We start from the raw sequence: 17,296 nt of genomic DNA, 5'->3' as shown, positions 1-17,296 counted from the left end.
CCTTATAACTATACGATTAAAAATAATTATATCGTTTTCTATTAATTTTTTTTACAGAGATTTGAAAGAAATTTTATGAATAAATATGTATACGTTCTTTATTTTTACTTTAGCGAGAGAGGAATAAAAGAAACAAATTAGGTGCGCAATGCATTTAATTGCGCATGCGCTTTAATCAACTGTTAATATAACCTATCTTCTTCGGATTGGAAGTGTTAGAACTTGGAAAATCACAGGGATTGTACGACCGGATGCTCACATCATATTTTCATATAAAATCACACAATTTTAACGTAAGCAGCATTTGGAAAAAGGTAAATTTTATAAATATTTAATTAATAATCTGTAATTTCGTAAACATACTATCATCTAAACTGCGTGAAGAAATTTATTGCAAAAAATTAGGTTAAGTCAGATGTTTCATGTAAAATTGGAGTAAAATGTGCATATTTCTTTTTATGTCTTATTTGTCATAAAGAAACCGCATGACAAACTATTGGAATGTGTGTGTGTGTGTGTGTATATATATGTATATATATTATATGTATACTTTGTTCATAAATATCTATCAATATATATATGTATACATATATGTATTTATTTATTTATTATATAATATTAATTATTACATTATATATCTCTATTATATATTTATTGCACATGACAGGAAACAATAGCTATGCATGAGTTTAATTTGATATTAAATTTACATTAACATCCAATAAGATTTTTTATTATTATTTACGATAATAATAAGTCAAATTTAAGATTCGAATATAAACATAGATATATATACATTCTTTTGATATGTATTTCACTTTCTTTCCAGAATCCATGTCTTGGATCATAAACTCTTTTCGCGTTGTCGCAAGCACATGGACGCCACAGATGACACCGGTACGGTTTCGCTATCACGCGGACAAGATAGCGAAAGGCCCCTTGATACGGCGATACGGATACGAGGATCCTATAGACATGAGGGGTCTTCTACCACGCATAGACAATGCTAAACGACTCCCGATGCCCATCTATCGACCGAAGGACGCTTGGTCCAAGAAGAAGGCACTGTTTGGCCAGAACGACTACATCGACATATTGGGCTCGGATAAATTACACCCCACGAGAATTCTCTACAACGTACCCTCGTGGTTGAGAGGCGTCAGCGGCAACGAATTCCAGGTCTTACTGAGAAAGAAAAAAATGTGGTCGAAGGGTATATTTCCAATCGCGAGGCCCACCAAGTGGAGAGACTTGCACAAGAGAATACGACATCTCTATAAGTACTTGAACCGTAAAACTAAAACTGCGTAAGTAGGTCGAACTAAGTTTACGTCTTGGCCGAAATTTGTTGTACAAATACACGTATTTTAATTTGATACACAAATACAACCGCTGTGTTTTCCCTTTAATATAGTTTCTGTGAATATTCTATCGGGTCCTTAAAATTTCTTATTTTAGGTTTTTAGGACGCAGTTATTGCGTATAACGATATTAGTTAAGTTATTAGATTTACTTACTCTGCTTACAATAATTATAAAAAATATAAAATAATGAATTTATTTATTGACAAATAATATTATCCATCGGATATACGATTATTTCACAACACTGAAGAACGCAAAATACTTTTCTCGCTGAAACGCGGACTTTTCATTTCGTAGAAAGATAAGAGGGATACATGTGTATCACGGTCACCGTACCGTGTTATATACATAGTCACAATTGGTATGTTAACGTCTAACGATTCAATGTATATTGCGAAACAGAAACGCGTCTGATGTAGTCTTCCCGATTAACTATTGTCAGTTGTAAATTGAGTATTGTCCATTCCCTTAAAAAATAGTCACAATTAACCAATATTATCACGACCGCTAAGCTTTGACAATAGCTGATTAAAAAAACCTGTTGCTTATTACGCGTTCTTTTTTTTGTGGCACCTTGACAGCGGCGTTGAAAATTCGTATTCAGCACATTATCTTTTTTTTTCTTGTAAGTTATATTATAAATTCCTTGCTAGAAGTTCGTCCTGGTAATTAATTACACGATTATATTCACACTTTTCCATTGCAGATACTTTGCATTAAAAAAAAAATAATACTATCTTAAAAGCCTTAAGAGGCACACTTTTATACAGAAATTAGTACACATATTTTGCCACCTGAAGGTATTCCTTCCTTTTAAGTTTCATGTAGTTTAAGTGTGTGTACGTAAATTAATGGCAGTTACTCAAAACTGGCAAACTCTTGCTTGGAGGAACGGTTATCGAACTATCTAACAGCATAAGGAAACAAAGGTAAAAGTAAAAGGAGAGAAAGAACGTCGGTTCATAAATGATTTTGCAAGAAGGACAACAGGGTCGTCTCGTAATGCTTGCTGGCATCTAGGCTCCTCAGACTGTGCCTCTCGTGAGGATAAACCTGCAGCTGATACGGTTTGCCGATCTTCACAAGGGCATTAATCAGCTGGCTAGTGTGGTAGAAATGTACATTCTCGTCTATGAGACCGTGAATAATCAACAAACGATTCTCCTCGTCGGGAAACTTGTTCACATAAGTCAGGACCGATCCGGCCATATAACCGTGAGGATTGCTCTGCGGCAGGTCCATGTAACGCTCGGTGTATCCGGTGTCGTAAAAGTTCCACGAGGTAACCGGAGCACCAGCAATGGCCAGCTGCGAAAATCGCGACGAGGACATTTTTTTTTTTAATAATTTTTAAAAGAATTTTAAGAAAATGTAATGCGCAGTAAAAAAAAGCATTAATTCGCGCGCACCTTGAACACGTCGGGATACTGTATCAAACCCATTAGACTTAAGTATCCGCCGTAAGACCAGCCGTGAAGAGCCACTCGATTTAGATCTATGTATCCGGTAGTCTCCGCAAGCCATCTCAACACTTCGACCTGATCGTTGAGCTCCACCGTTCCCATCCTACGTCGCAGGTGGCTCTCGAATACTAGACCTCTATGCTGCGATCCGCGGGAGTCTATTAAAACTACGCAATAGCCTTGAGCAGCTAACATGTGCATCCGTAAATGTCTTAAACCCTGCCGAGGATCAAATAATTAATGAGGTTACACTTCATGTGTGACACATGCGTCCGTATCGTTTTCAAGAGGCATACTACCTACTTTAAATGTGTTAGATACAAGTTGCACTTCTGGTCCTCCGTAAACGTTCAATATCGTGGGATACTTGACTCCAGGTTGGAAATTATGAGGCTTAAATATCATCGAGTAGACCGTGTCCCCCGACTTGATTTTATGCGTAAATACCTCCGGCGCGAACAGCTCGGATTCGGGCGCCGACGGCTCTAGGAGATAGCCTACGGGTGTGAGCGATATGCTCTCCACTGTCCAATCGGTTTGTGATATTTTAAAGACCTGCAAAAAAATTGACGAAACAAGTTACTGATCGCGTAAAACTGAATATCATTATATTGAATATGTATTAGGTGCGTAAAGGCCATCGCACGTACAAAAAGTTCAATCGTAAGCCATAAAGTCGTAAGCATATTGACCAATAGCAGTCGAACATTCTAAAACGTAAGGCCGCAATTTTGATCGTGATTGATCAATTTGTTTACAGCCTCATGATTACGAATAACATTTTTGTATGCGTGATGGCCTTAAAGCATTCTGCGAGAAACGTACTTGACAAGTAGGCAGCGTTTTAATGGAACTATAAACAGTGACCAACATTGTGCACTCTTTGTTAAAATATATACTGTTGTAACTGTAACCAGGCCGCGTCAGCAGCCGTATCTCTAACGGCCGTCGCAGCGAAACCGCGTAAACGTGCTGCTCCAGCGGCCCTTCCCGTAACGCGCAGAAATAGACGATGGAGTTGACTTCGTCGACCCATATTTTCTTCCCTAGCACTTCCCAATCGCCCTGCGTCAGGGCGATCTTGGAAGTGATACGTGGTCGGAGAAATATACTGTCCATTCTATCCAGAGGCTCCTCCACTCCGTTACTCAATCCTGTGTTTAAAACGTATGTAAAAAAAAAGAAGAAGAACGCATCGAGCAACTACCATTGAAATAGATATGGTGATCTTATCGTAAACCTGCTATACTGGATGTTATGAGATACAAGTGTCGGAACTCAGATTCCTCGCTCCCCCAGATAAATTTGACCTCGTTCGCGTCGTCGGACTTCAAGAAGTACAACAGATCGTTCACGTTGATCCAAATCGGGCTCTGCTCGGAGTATACCACTTGAACGCTCGCTGACGTGGGCGTGAAATGGTTTTCCGTGTTGTACGTGTTCGGCGGTGGCTCGCAAAAGTTGTCTATCGACAGCAGGACCAACTCGAGTTTCTGCTGCTTTCTGTCCAGCAGTTGCACCCAGACGCTACATTAAAAAAAAAAGCAACGGTATCAATGCAAGATCTCGCGTATCGTTTGTCCTTCGCCCTCGATACTTACTATTGAGCATCCGGAGTCCATCCGACTCTCACCATGTATTCCATCCACGGGAACATGATGTGAAGAGGATACTGGAGCTCCAATATCTCGATATCGACGATATGTAACGACTCCGTCAGACGAAACTGCACCATTTTCAAGTTACTCCTTGCGTTCGACATGCCGGCTCTAGGAAATCTGAACTCGTCCACCTCGTCGGAATTCGACGAGGGGAAGCAATAGATCTTGACGTCGCTCTCGTCCACCTCTTCGTACACTATCCTGTAGATTCCGTCGAACATGGACTTCGGCTGCCACCAGTAACCGATATACCTACGGCGAACAGAACGAATTCCTTAATTTTTCGCGCTCTTGATGTGCGAATATTCAACGCCAAGTGACTAAACCTTGTGAATTCCTCCTGCATGACGTAGGAAGGAGTACCGGCGGTGAGCGGATCGTCCACGAGACTTCTGCCTCCTTTTCTAGCGTGAGTTAATCGAACCGAGGAACCTGTGATACTGTGAGACAGGTACAGATCCCCTGAGCACGTGTGAGCGATCAAGGCGTTGTTCCAGGGACAGATCTGAGGACACAGTTTCGCCCCAGTCGTCGACATCCTGATTTCCGACGGAAATAGAGGTCCAGGCTGACGGGGGAAAAAAAAAACATAAATTTTACACTTTCTTTCAATAGTACACAATAATTAATTCGCAATACGCAGCAGGTATTACCATAAATCCAGTATCCACACATTGATAAAGGCTGCTAGCAGCTGGAAAGACTAATTTTCCACTCTCCGCGTGGATCTCGTAACTGGTTATACCCCACGTAGCGAGTCTTTTCCTTTCCCACAACAGTTGCTCCTCTTTCGACAGTCTATTCGCACTCGATACACTATAAAATCATCACATGACAGAGATTCTGGTCTCGGATAATACAAGAATGGCACGTTGAACGATTCACTCTATAGCGGTGTGTGTGTGTGTGTGTGTTTACCTCTGGAAATTCGCCTCTATGACGGGTTGCCAGTGCAATCGGTAGCCGTTGGCGTGATCCGCGTGTGCAATGTCCACGTACAGAAGGGTGGTCTCCCAGCCGTTGCTCGGCGTGCTGAGGAAATAGATTCTAGTCCTGAAAAAGGGGAAACGGTGGGATCGGTTAGTGTCTCTCGGCGCGACAACAATGGGCGCACGAGCGCGCAACGGCGTTATCCTCACCGGCCGTCCGGGAGCGAGCGGAAAGTTATGGAACTCGGCACGGATCCGGCCGACACTCCGGACAGCTTCCTCCTGAGATCGCTGACGACGGCGCGCAGCTCGGACCAGGACTTCCGCGGCACCGTGCTGTCGGGGACGGGTTGCTGCTCCCCCGCCGACTCGTTGCTCGTAAGATCCATATTCTCCATACGTTGTTGCCGGCGTGCTAACCGCGAAGTCATTCGTCCCCCTGCAGCGAGCACCACCGCGGCCGTCTCGGCGCGGTCATGTCGACGCGGACGTGTCCCTGCAGCAGGAGCGGCGTGCGCGGGTGTACGCGGGTACGACGACGACGACGACGTGCGGCTGCTCCGACGTTGAGCGGCACCTCCGGACGATTCCGTGACAGGGTCACGGCGGGTCCACGTCGCGCGCGACGATCCGCGGACGACACGGCGGCGAGACGTACTTGTGCGCGCGAGTCACCACGCACGACAGCGGAGCGGACGCAGACGTGCGACGAGTGTCGCGAAGTTGGTGGGACGGAGAGGGATATATATTTTATTTTTAGGTTAGGCACCGTCCGTCGCCACGGCCGCGCGGACAGAGGTTCACTTTCACCTTCTCCCCGGCCTCGCTGCTCGGCTTCTCGGCGGTCTCTCCCACCTCCCGGCGTCGCGCGACATTAATTTCCCGAAATCATGTACATATACTCATACAACACCACGACCGCCGTGATCACCACCACCACCACCACCGCCGCCGTCCAGCATCAGCAGCAGCAGCAGCACCACCACCGCCGTCACCGCCGTTACCGCCGGTCGCCGCCACGACTCCACCGCGACTCCACGTGTCGGGACTGCCGGGTGTTCGCCGCGAGTGCCAGAAATTCCGGCCGAGCTGTCATCCGAGTGTGTTCGCACGTGACAGCGATCACGTCTTATCGTCGTTATCGTCGTTCGCTGTCAATCGTCGTCGGGCAGATGTCCGTTAATTGGCGCGTGTCGCGCGACGCGGCGATAACCGGCGCGAGGAGGCGAAACCACGTGAAAGAGGTACGGTTACGTGCGTATTCGCGCACACGTGTGCACCGTACACCGCGTCGAGCCGCGTCGCGTCGCCGCGGTGCACCGCGACCCTCCCATCCACCCGTCACGCGGCGCGGGAAACCTCCCCAGACGGCCGCATCGTCATCTTGAGAGAGGACTTACGCTCGAATTTAATTACGCCGGACCACGTCGAACACGTGTTTTTGTTCTGATATTCGCGCCAATTGGCGGTCGAAAGCTGCACATACTTCGGTTAATTAATTGTGTATTAATTCATCGATTGCATGGTTTGTCGTTAGGGTTTCCGGGTTCGACGGCGTAAGCCGTATCGATTTGGGGTTGCACTTAATTATGTGTCGACACGCATTGGATTATATTGCTCAATTGCGTGTCAGCGTATCTTCGAAGTGCAATTAATAAACATCTGTTTTTCATGTTTAATAATAAAACGTTTGTATAAAATTTTGCAATTTTTCATTGTCCTTATTATTATGTTATGCTAATTACGCTGATTCTGCAAATGCGGACTATATAATGTGCACAATGCGCGTCGAGGGCGCTTTCGTCATTTAACTTTGGATTGTGAAAACGAAAATAACATCATCCAGGATATCTCTTTTAATCGAAATTTAATGAATTCAATTTTTTTCGGGTTACATTTAAAACTTTGCGCTTTTTAAGATAATTTAAGATATAATAATTTTACGTGGCTTTAGAAAAGTAACGGCAATCATTTTGATTAAATTCGAAGCCGACAGCTTTGTGACGTTTAATAAAATTTAAAAACAGTGGCCGCTTTCTTTCTAATTTAATGGAAGTTTGGTGGTAGTTGATGGAGCATGGTCATGAATTCGCAATGCGGAGCGTTGACGTGCTCCACTTAACTTTCGGTTATAAAAAGGAAAATAACATCTCGTTGAGGCTAGCTTTTTCCTTTTAATAGACATTTAACGAATTCTATTTTTGCAGGTGTTTAAATTTTAAACTCGAAAACGGTATACCGTTTATATTTCAAATTACGTTTTAAATTAAGTTAAATGTGTTTCCTTTTTGTCAATAAAATAAATATTCGAGAAAATAAAGATATTTACGTTTATATGCAATATTTTATCATTTATATATTATTCTTTTAATCTTTTCTATTCTCATATCTTTTTAAATATATTTCTCAATCATATTTGTTGTTAAAGAACAAGTAATTTATTGCTTTCATAACTTTCTATATTATGAGAAATAAATAAACACAAATACAAATATAGTAAAATTTTTGTCCTAATCGATTTTTCTTTTATTACAGTCTTATTTGTGTTTATTTGCTTTTCAAATAATTCTATAGAGTTATTTTACTAACAAAGCAAAGTTGCTTTTATAAAGCGACGTTTACGATAAAAATTAAGACTTAAGATTTTAGAAAACTGACTATTTACAGTTGATTATTTTTTTCATGTGAAGAGAACAATCGACTGTTAGTCAAATTTCTTAAATCTTAAGTCTTAAGTCTATTGTACACGCTTAATGCAGCAAAGTTATTTCACTCATACAACCAAAATATTCCGTTCATTCAGCAAACGTATCTTGCTATAATAGCAAAATTGATTTGCTCATACATTTAGAATGTTTCATTAATGCAGTAAACGTGTCTTGCTACAATAGCAAATTTGATTTGTTTATACAGTTCGAATAAATTGTTCATTCAACAAAATAATCTTTCAAGTACTGCAAATATATTTTGCTCGTGTAACAAAATTGTATTCCTAATGCAACAAAAAGATTTGCTAATTGAACTCAAAATTATTTGCTCTTATAACAAATTAATTTGCAGTTTTAGCAAAATTATATCCAGCAAATAGCAATTAGTATTTTTAACAAGTTTCTTTGTTATCCATATGTTAACTGTCAAAATTTGCTACAACAGCATAAAATCTGCTGTGCTAGCAAATTATTTTTCTCCGTGATAGCAATTATCTTAATTAAATTAGAATTCTGGCAGGGGTTTGCGGCGCTTAATAAAATTTCAGAACAATGGCTTTCTTTCTAATTTAATGGAACCACGTGGTGGTAGTCGGTAGAACGGCATGAATTCGCAACGTGTGTTTTAAGAGAGAGGGGAGAAAAAAATTTCTAAGGACAGCAAACATACGTGCCCGTCGCAGTCACGTTTCCCGTTGTTCTTACATATTTTAATAGCTCTTTTCTCCGTAGCGACGTCCGTTTTTGTCCTTGCGCGTCCCTGAATAATTTTCCTCGCCGCTGCCGTCGTCGTCATCATTAGCAGACTCTCTCTCTCTCTCTCTCAATTACGTACAAAATCCAATTGATAATAAGCGCACGTTAATTCTATGCGTCTCAAAATGGGAGAATTTTCTCTCTCAAGCGAGAGGAAACGCGATCGATTCTCCGCATAATCGGCCGAAGAAACGGACGCTTTGACGATCGTAGTGTGCAGGTTCATCCCCAATAATATTCCCGAGAGAAAATTCTCGTGACTTTTTTTTATATAAATCTATGCGAGGTATTCGGGTCGCTATTTATGGGCTGTACTTCGATTCGAATGAATACCTGCGAGTGGATCAATAAACGACGAAATGCCCGAAATGCTCGCAATGTACGCGCATGTTGATTTTTTTCGATTTAGAATTACTGCCGGACATCTATAATACGTTTTGTTCATGGACGCACAAGTCGCGATAACATAATCCAACAAAAATTAATTACTTTGTCGAATCCCACTAAAAAAAAAGAATAATTATTTCCCATACTTTTTCTTCTTTTAAACACATTTTTTTATCTCCACAATATTTTATCACGTCAAAATTTTGAGGTCAAAGTTATAAAAAAATTTTAGTATAGGTATAATAACTTTAGTATATAATAAAAACTACTATATTGTAGCTATGACAAATAGCGCGTTTGGAAATGTCTACAATCCGTTCAGAATTACTTAAAAGTATTTTATGTACAATATCACGTCAGAATTTTAAGATTAAAGTTATAAAAAAATTGTTTTAGTACAAAAAACTACTTTAATATGCTGTAGTTGACATTTAGCATGTTGGAAATGCTTACAATCCGCTCAGAATTACTTAAAGCATTTTATACTTTGTTGTTATAAGGTCAAAATTATTTAAAAAAAAATTACTTTAGTAAGTTTTAGTAAGCATAGTAAAAAGTTTTACTATGCTGTAGCTGTGTAGCTACATATACATATAGCTACACAGCATGTTGAAAATGTTTACAATCCATTCAGAATTAAATACGAGTATATTGTTAGAACAATCAGTTCTAAAAGGATTATTGTGAAGATTAAATTTAATGAGATTTTAACGATTAAATATATTGAGCCTACATTGCGAAAAGTTGATAATTAAGCTATGAAGAATCATGAACAATCTATAAAACATATTTCGGTCTCTGAATAAAAAAAGTATCTTTCCGTTTGTGTTACATAAATATTTACAAACCATGATGTATCGAGTATCTCGTGGGGCTGCTGTGATACAAATCTTATGTGTCTCAATATTTAATCTCGAAATTCTGTATTTTCGTGAAATAAAAGAACATATTTTTATCATTCTCTGTTATTTAAAAAAAAGGATGTTCAAAATTTAAGTCTCCCGCGTGTTTTTGAGAAAGTATATCAGGTGCAGGCGCGCTCGTTCGTGCGCTGTTTCCTTTTTACACGTCGATAACGTCGACAAAGAAATATTAGAAAACCTAGTAAGATAAATGGTTATAAAAGGAGTGGGCGCGTACATCACATTACGGAATAGAGTTAGACAAGTGTCAGCGAGGCGGGAGTTTTATCGCGAGTGTGGAAGTTTACACGTGTATGTACATACATACAATTACATACGCTGCGAACACATGCGCGAGTTTAAAAGGAAGTATAACTTCTCGACAGAAGAGGCACGATTAACAAACGAGGAGTGCGCAATTTCTCTGACGAGGCACATATTCGGTCATATTTTGTCAGCCTTCCGATATACATTTTGGTTTGTATATATTCAATCTATCGAAATTTGTTTCCCCTGCGCCATCGCAAGCGTAACATTACAATCCAAACAGCACGTTCCAGAGTAAGCGGAGAATTGTATTTCTTCCCTTGTCACTTTACGTCACAAAATACAGGTATGACAATGCAATGGTGAAATCGTTTAGTTTTTTCCGACGTAAAGATGCCTTACACGCGATTGAACGCAAATATTTGATCGAGCGATGATTACGTAACCGTAAATTACGTTCTGCTCTCTGTAACAATATTAAAGATTCGGTCCAAGAGATTCGATATGATAATGCCAATCCATGTTGATTTAACTTTTTTTTCATTCTCTTTTGGATCATCTCCAATAAAAAAAAAAATTAAATCTATCCACGTTTTCACAATTTCTTTTTATTTATACTATCATTACAGAAAAAAAATGTTCTACGGTGCTAAGGGATTTGCGAGATATTTCCCCACCAAAAGAAGAAATCTGTTTAGGATTGAAGGTATTAAGAAACATTATGAGGTGAGCTACATATTAACGCGATGTTGATTAATTTGAGAAAGGCATTAAATATTTAATCAGATTAATATTAGAAAGATGAAGCATAAAAAAACTGCTCTCTTCTTCTTTTTATCAATATGCCATCTGCATTAACGCACATTAAAACAATATTTGCAGCGTATTATAAACAGAGTCCGAGATCTTAATGTCGTTTTCCTCACTCCAAGTCGGTGTAGCAATATAACGTAGTATATAATTTTATATGTTATCAAGCTATTTTAACAGATAAACGGCATTGCTAATTCTTGTGACATTGTTGCGGCACAGCTTGGAATGGGGAAAACAGCACCGAGATCCGGACTTTGATTATAAATATTAAGAACATACTGATAAATAATTATATTTTATAAAAAAGCAAAAAAAATATTCACAAACTATATGTCCTTTTATTTTAATTCTCTCTTCAAAATGTTTAGATATTAATTGATACTTTGACTGCCAGCTGATTTTCGGTATTGAGCTTAATAAATCTATAGTACATTATTTTAATACTTTATTATTTTTTTCATGTTTTAATATAATTTATATTGTTTCTTTAAATAAATTATGTTTTAAATACTTAGCAAAATAATTTTTAATTGAATAAATAAAACCGTTAGTAACAAATGAATAATGGGGCTTTTACGCATTACCTAAATATTAATGAAATGGCAGTCAATAAAGTAAAAAGATAAAGTAATAGGACTCTTGAAATTGAAAATAAAATTGACAATTAAAGTCGGCTAATAAGAGCAGCACGATACTTACAATTATACAAATATAATATCTGACTTAAGCAAAAATTAAGTTAAATCGCGAAAAATCGGATGTTTCAGGAGGAATCAAACAGTAAAATTACAACAGAGTAAAAGTTCTTGGAAGTCAGAAATAAAATGAGAGCGCGATGTTAAGAATAAAAGTGATGTATTGTTGTAATTTTACTTTGTTGTAATTTTGGTTCCTCCAATATGGCTACGGAATTTTATTTTATTACTGAAGTATTTTGTGCTCTAATTCTTGGCCATTTTGGATTTTCCGTTTGCTTTGTTTTTCAATTTCCTCACTTAATTTACCTATCATATCGAAAGATTAAAAATGGCATTTGATTTACGACCTTACCTGGACGAATGCGAAATTGAGAGAAATTTCGCTGAAGATGGTTCAAAATTTATAGCCAAAACATTCAATTTTATGTAATATATTTATATATCATTGTGCGAGTCAAATATTACAATCGCGCTTTTATTACTCTTATCCGATTTTAAATATCAATTTTATTTTCATATATATCAATTACATTGGAACCATTAAAATTTTTAATATATAAATCTCACGTTTAATATCTTGTTCATGTTATCGATTCCATATTGTTAATCGCATGCATTTGCGCGGCAAAAATTAATGAGGTATTCACTTACCTTGAACTTTATTCTTTAGTTGGAGATAGTTGGATTTATCAGGATTTCTTCTCGACGGAATTTAATCGCAAATACGTAATGTACATATATATTGTCCGCTCGCAAAACTGTTTTCCCTGTGTTAAACTTTTATCTCGAAGGCTTTACTATCCCGCGCCTAGCGGGATCGAAATGTCTCGTGGACGGCCTACACGTAGGCACAGTTTTCCGACGGGCCTGCGCTATCAACCCCCCATCCCAGCCACCCTCGGCGCAACCGCTCGTCCGAGATGGTCTGCACGAGACTCATATATTTCCTGAGATACGTTCCGGCGGTGCGAAGCACCGTCCAGAATTCTCACGGGAAAGGCCGAATCCCTTTTTCCCGTGTTCCTTAAGTATTAACGCGGAGAATTTCGTACGTGGTCTCATAGTAAAATTTTCACGAAATAATTCGATACAGTAACTAACGCTCCCATTTCCACTTCTGTACAATGGCTGAGCAAAAATAGTTCTGGATCTCCCGATCAAGAGTGACAATAAAACTTTCTTTCTAAAAAAAAAAGAGACACGAGGAGATATTTTTATTTGATAATTTTCGGAGGGTGAGACCATATATAGCTGTGCCACGTGGGGAAAGATGTGGAATCGGAGAGAGTACTCGGTACTCCTCCGGTCGAGCTATCAAATACTTAACGTCCGCATTTCGTATCTCGCGGAGAGAACCTTTTTCTATACATCACTCTACACATTTCGCTCTCTAATATGCGTTTGACAGCCATTATTCTTTCCCAGAGATGTTTATATAATCCGATTATATAATCATTCAAAATCAACGAATTCGAACGGAAAAAAAAATATCGAGAGTCAACTGATTTATATAATGATAAAAAATAAAAAAATAGTTATATTTCCTGCTGCTGCGCGAGTCTGCGTGTTTTATCTCCCTATCGCAAGGTCGAGGAATGCCCGACGTCTGCGGCTCGGTATCACCGGCGCGGGCGCGGCGTGGTCTACCCAGAGAGTCAGGTGTCTCGTAAGGTAGTTGGCATGCAGAGTCGCGGCATACTTTCGTCCTTTTTTTACTCTCGCTTCAACTTTTTCCTACCAAAGTCTCACCCTCTTTCCCCACCACCACCCACCATCGCTTTCTTCTTCTCTTCGCTCGAGCACCCTGTCCGAGTTCACTACATAATGCAGCCGGCTATATTGAATATTTCGTCGTGGTAAAATGATAAAGAAATCCTCGGCAAGCTTCTCGGACTTATGTGGATATAGAGCCGTCGCCTTCAGAAACGGGGTGGAGCACGTTCTCGCGAGCATCAACAAATAACCGTCGTGACGTTGTTCATTAATTCCGGGAAACCTGGGAAGAGAATTCTAATCGGTTTAAGACCGAGCAGATCGATAAGACTCTGCTTCAATCGATCTTCGTACATCGTGAACATTTAAAAAAATGATCAAATCAATTTTCGCATATTAATCTTTTAAATATAAGGTATAAAATATAGGTATTTCAAACCAGAATATTTTTAACCGTTTACTGTGCATGGGGGACATTAAAAAAATATTAAAAGATACTAAAAGAAATGATAAAGAAATTAATTTTTTATTATCCAAATATAAAAATTATTAGAATAATAAATCAGGTCAATTTACCCGAATTCGCATTCACAAAATTTTCAACTTGTAGACATTTCCCGAAATGATTTTGTTTAACACGCAGTTTTGAAAATTACGTTTTGACAATTGACAATTACGTTCTTCTTTCAAAAATTTAATATTACCAATCGATTAATCAGAAAATTTTACATTGGAAAACATACGTTGTACATGTTTAACATGTTCTTTACGGATGTTTAAAAGAGACCCCTTTACAGGTTAAACGAGCAAAATTTGCCACTCACAAATTTAAAATAAGATTTTATTCATAAAAATTAATCACATTAATCTTAGAAATCTTGATAAAAAGTTTCCAACTTAATTTAATCAATCTTTGGTCTGCATATATAATTCATATATTACAGAAATTATTTTCTCTGTTGTTAACGCGATGCGTACGACACAATTTTTATGCAGAGTATTTTTTTTTTATATAAGGACTGCTCCCGTTGTGGGCTTGCTACGGTATTTGCAACCATGCGTTGATAAATTTCATCCATAAATGTATAGATAATATTCTCTGCATATAGGTAACGTTTCTCATGCCTTCTAAGACCTAACGCGAGTAGAATAATAGCGGAGGGAATTCCCCCTGGAAACCTTTACGATCGCTGCTACAGGGCTCTTCACGTAGCACGGCCATCTTTCTCGTTACTATCGCAATGTATATTATTCCATAAAATGTATTATTTTTAGCTTCTAAATCTCGTGTATATATAGATTTTTTCTATATACTAAGTAAATCTAATGTATATATTATATTATCATATATTGAATGCATTAAATTTTGAGAAATCTCTTAAATTTTTTTATATAAAATTTTTTTTGTTACCGATATGTTTTGTCGATCATTGCCGTTACTAAAATAATCTTAAATATAAAGAATAAATAAAAAATTTAAAATTCATAATATATTACTTTGGAAATATATACGAGACTACTTGGAACGTGTCTCATTACTTTAATCACCCAGCTACTAGCCAGGCGACAATGTCAGCCTGTTCAAAGAGAATGTATTACGCGGTAAGCTTAAAACGATCTGAACGATGCTGTAGAGAGGACGACATTTTCTTCAGCACGACATTTAAGGCATCCTTGCTCCCAGCAGTATCTAGTCTAGGAACAGGCGAACTATGGAGCCATTTCAAAATTGAAGGGCTGAATGTACACCCGGGGACAGATATAGGACACTCGTGCAACAAAATCATGGGTATAAATTTATTCCATCTTTTCTTGCTGTACGCCGCCAATACGTAATCGTTTCTTTGTGAAAAATCGCGTGGCGTGGGAAGGGGGAGGGAGGGGGGAAGGAAAGAAAGACGAACAATTGAACACGGGACTTCTCGATTTTCCTTTTAAAAAAACGAATAGGGGAGAGGGCGGGCGGCGGGAGCAGCACACAAAAAGGTTACGGAATTTCCGGAACAGCTTTCGGTACAGAACGAGGTAGGGGATGCACTTCAGTTGACGCGCGGCGTACGTAACGCGTGCCCCTGGGGGGTCGCAATATCGATCTCCCCTCTTTCCCTCGCATCTCCCACGCGTATTACCTCCTCCACGTCTGTTCGTTCTGCAGCATATCAACAGCGGACAGCTCGAATTGTACAAACCTAATGGAATATATGCCTTCCGAGAAGCCTGTCGTCCTTCCTGTGTGAATTTATTCGGCTCCTGGAAGCTTCCGGAGATCTGCTTTCGTCGACGATGAAATATTGAAGAAGAAGTCAAATCGAAAGTCAAAAGAGGAAAGTTTTCTTGCCGGGCGTGGGTTTCATCATTCATTTTTAATCCATTTCCATTCTCGCTTTCGATAAATAAAACGGGAACTAGAGGACGGTGACAGAGGAGAATTAGTGATCAAGGTGCTTCGGCTGGAGCGCATCTGGCTCGGCGTTTCGAATTTTCGATTCATCTTTTTCAATTAAACTTTCGAGATACTCATAAACTCCGCAAAATATTGCCCAGTTACAGAATAATTGTCAAAAATTCTAAAAAATTTGACGTATGTATCCCAAACAATGATGCCTTATAATTATATAATTGTACCTGGTTGATTCAAATGCATATGGAGGATCTTGGAAACGCATAGAGGGATTTACACGATTGGTTTGCATATGTTGATTAAAATATATATATATGTATATATGTACATGATAGCGGTAATATCATTAATAATAAAGTTAATAATGGTATAATGATATCAAGTGATCCCCGCGAGGGGAACAATTGTCGATTCGTTGCTACCGTTGTTGAATACCTTCCTTGTGAGGATGGTTTATCAGACGCTCTTTAGATCTTGCGCTCTTCGCCGCTCTCCTCTTCCGTCGCGCAAAACGCCGTAGGACGCTGGCCCTTGGAAGGAGGGGGTAGGTAGGTAGGTGTCTTTTTTTGTGACTTACATCCTCCCCTCGCGCGACGTGTGTACGCTGTTACGATTTTGAAAAAAGTCCTTGATCATCCCAGCCAGCTAGAACTTCGCCTAAACTTTTGCAAAAGTATCGATCTCGCAATAATCACTGACTTATAGAGAGGTTTTAAAGTTATCTTACTTAGAGCCCAAGACCTCGCAGGGTTCGATATGCCGTGATCTGTGCAGTTAGCACACCGACCATCCGATCCGTAATACGCCGTCAGAAACACTTTTCCAAGTTTCACGTTGTTAGCCACGTTTACGTATTTTTCCTGTTAAATTCGTCTCTGTCGACTGGCGCCGGTCCGTCGTGATAGTCGATGTGCTAATGGAAACAACCACGCGCGCGCACAAGCAAAGAGACTACTATACACTATTACAATTCTATTTCATTACAATTACTTCACTTTCCATCGTTTTTAAAATTAACGAGCTTGGAATTTCGCCTTCTTCCTTCACAGGCGTCGCGTTTGCGAGTAATACGTATTACTGCTCGCGCGAGGTTTTTACGAAATTAGTAATATCTAATCTAAAATATGTCGTTCGGAGATCTATTTTTAGGTAGATCGTATATATATATATATATATATATATATATATATAATTCGACGCAGGTGGAGTGTAATAAATCTCCCTATTTTATACA

The 17,296-nt window shown here is 39.1% G+C and overlaps 3 protein-coding genes across 3 annotated transcripts in view; 2 read left to right on the top strand and 1 right to left on the bottom strand.

The window, feature by feature from the left end:
* Positions 1 to 169: 169 nt before the first annotated feature.
* Positions 170 to 1,912, top strand: LOC105451642 (39S ribosomal protein L51, mitochondrial). Its single transcript, XM_011692213.1, has 2 exons — positions 170 to 314; positions 830 to 1,912. Exon 2 carries the CDS (start codon positions 835 to 837, stop codon positions 1,309 to 1,311), a length of 477 nt encoding a protein of 158 aa, XP_011690515.1. The 5' UTR covers positions 170 to 314; positions 830 to 834; the 3' UTR covers positions 1,312 to 1,912.
* On the bottom strand, positions 1,549 to 6,362 carry LOC105451643 (dipeptidyl peptidase 9). Its single transcript, XM_011692214.1, has 10 exons — positions 5,628 to 6,362; positions 5,407 to 5,541; positions 5,142 to 5,304; positions 4,815 to 5,056; positions 4,429 to 4,740; positions 4,068 to 4,354; positions 3,653 to 3,981; positions 3,131 to 3,382; positions 2,774 to 3,046; positions 1,549 to 2,672 (listed from the first exon to the last, which is right to left on the bottom strand). Exons 1-10 carry the CDS (start codon positions 5,846 to 5,848, stop codon positions 2,325 to 2,327), a joined length of 2,562 nt encoding a protein of 853 aa, XP_011690516.1. The 5' UTR covers positions 5,849 to 6,362; the 3' UTR covers positions 1,549 to 2,324.
* Positions 6,363 to 10,551: 4,189 nt separating this feature from the next.
* LOC105451640 overlaps positions 10,552 to 17,296 on the top strand; it is a 60,833-nt gene continuing 54,088 nt past the window's right edge. The window contains exons 1-2 of the mRNA XM_011692211.1: positions 10,552 to 10,783; positions 11,068 to 11,163. Coding sequence (XP_011690513.1) covers positions 11,074 to 11,163 — 90 coding nt within the window. The 5' untranslated portion in view covers positions 10,552 to 10,783; positions 11,068 to 11,073. The remainder of the gene's footprint in view (positions 10,784 to 11,067; positions 11,164 to 17,296) is intronic.

Source organism: Wasmannia auropunctata, unplaced genomic scaffold (genome assembly GCF_000956235.1).
Source record: "Wasmannia auropunctata unplaced genomic scaffold, wasmannia.A_1.0 LD336048.1, whole genome shotgun sequence".
Taxonomy (NCBI): Eukaryota; Metazoa; Arthropoda; class Insecta; order Hymenoptera; family Formicidae; genus Wasmannia; species Wasmannia auropunctata.
This window is presented reverse-complemented; position numbering and strand designations above follow the sequence as displayed.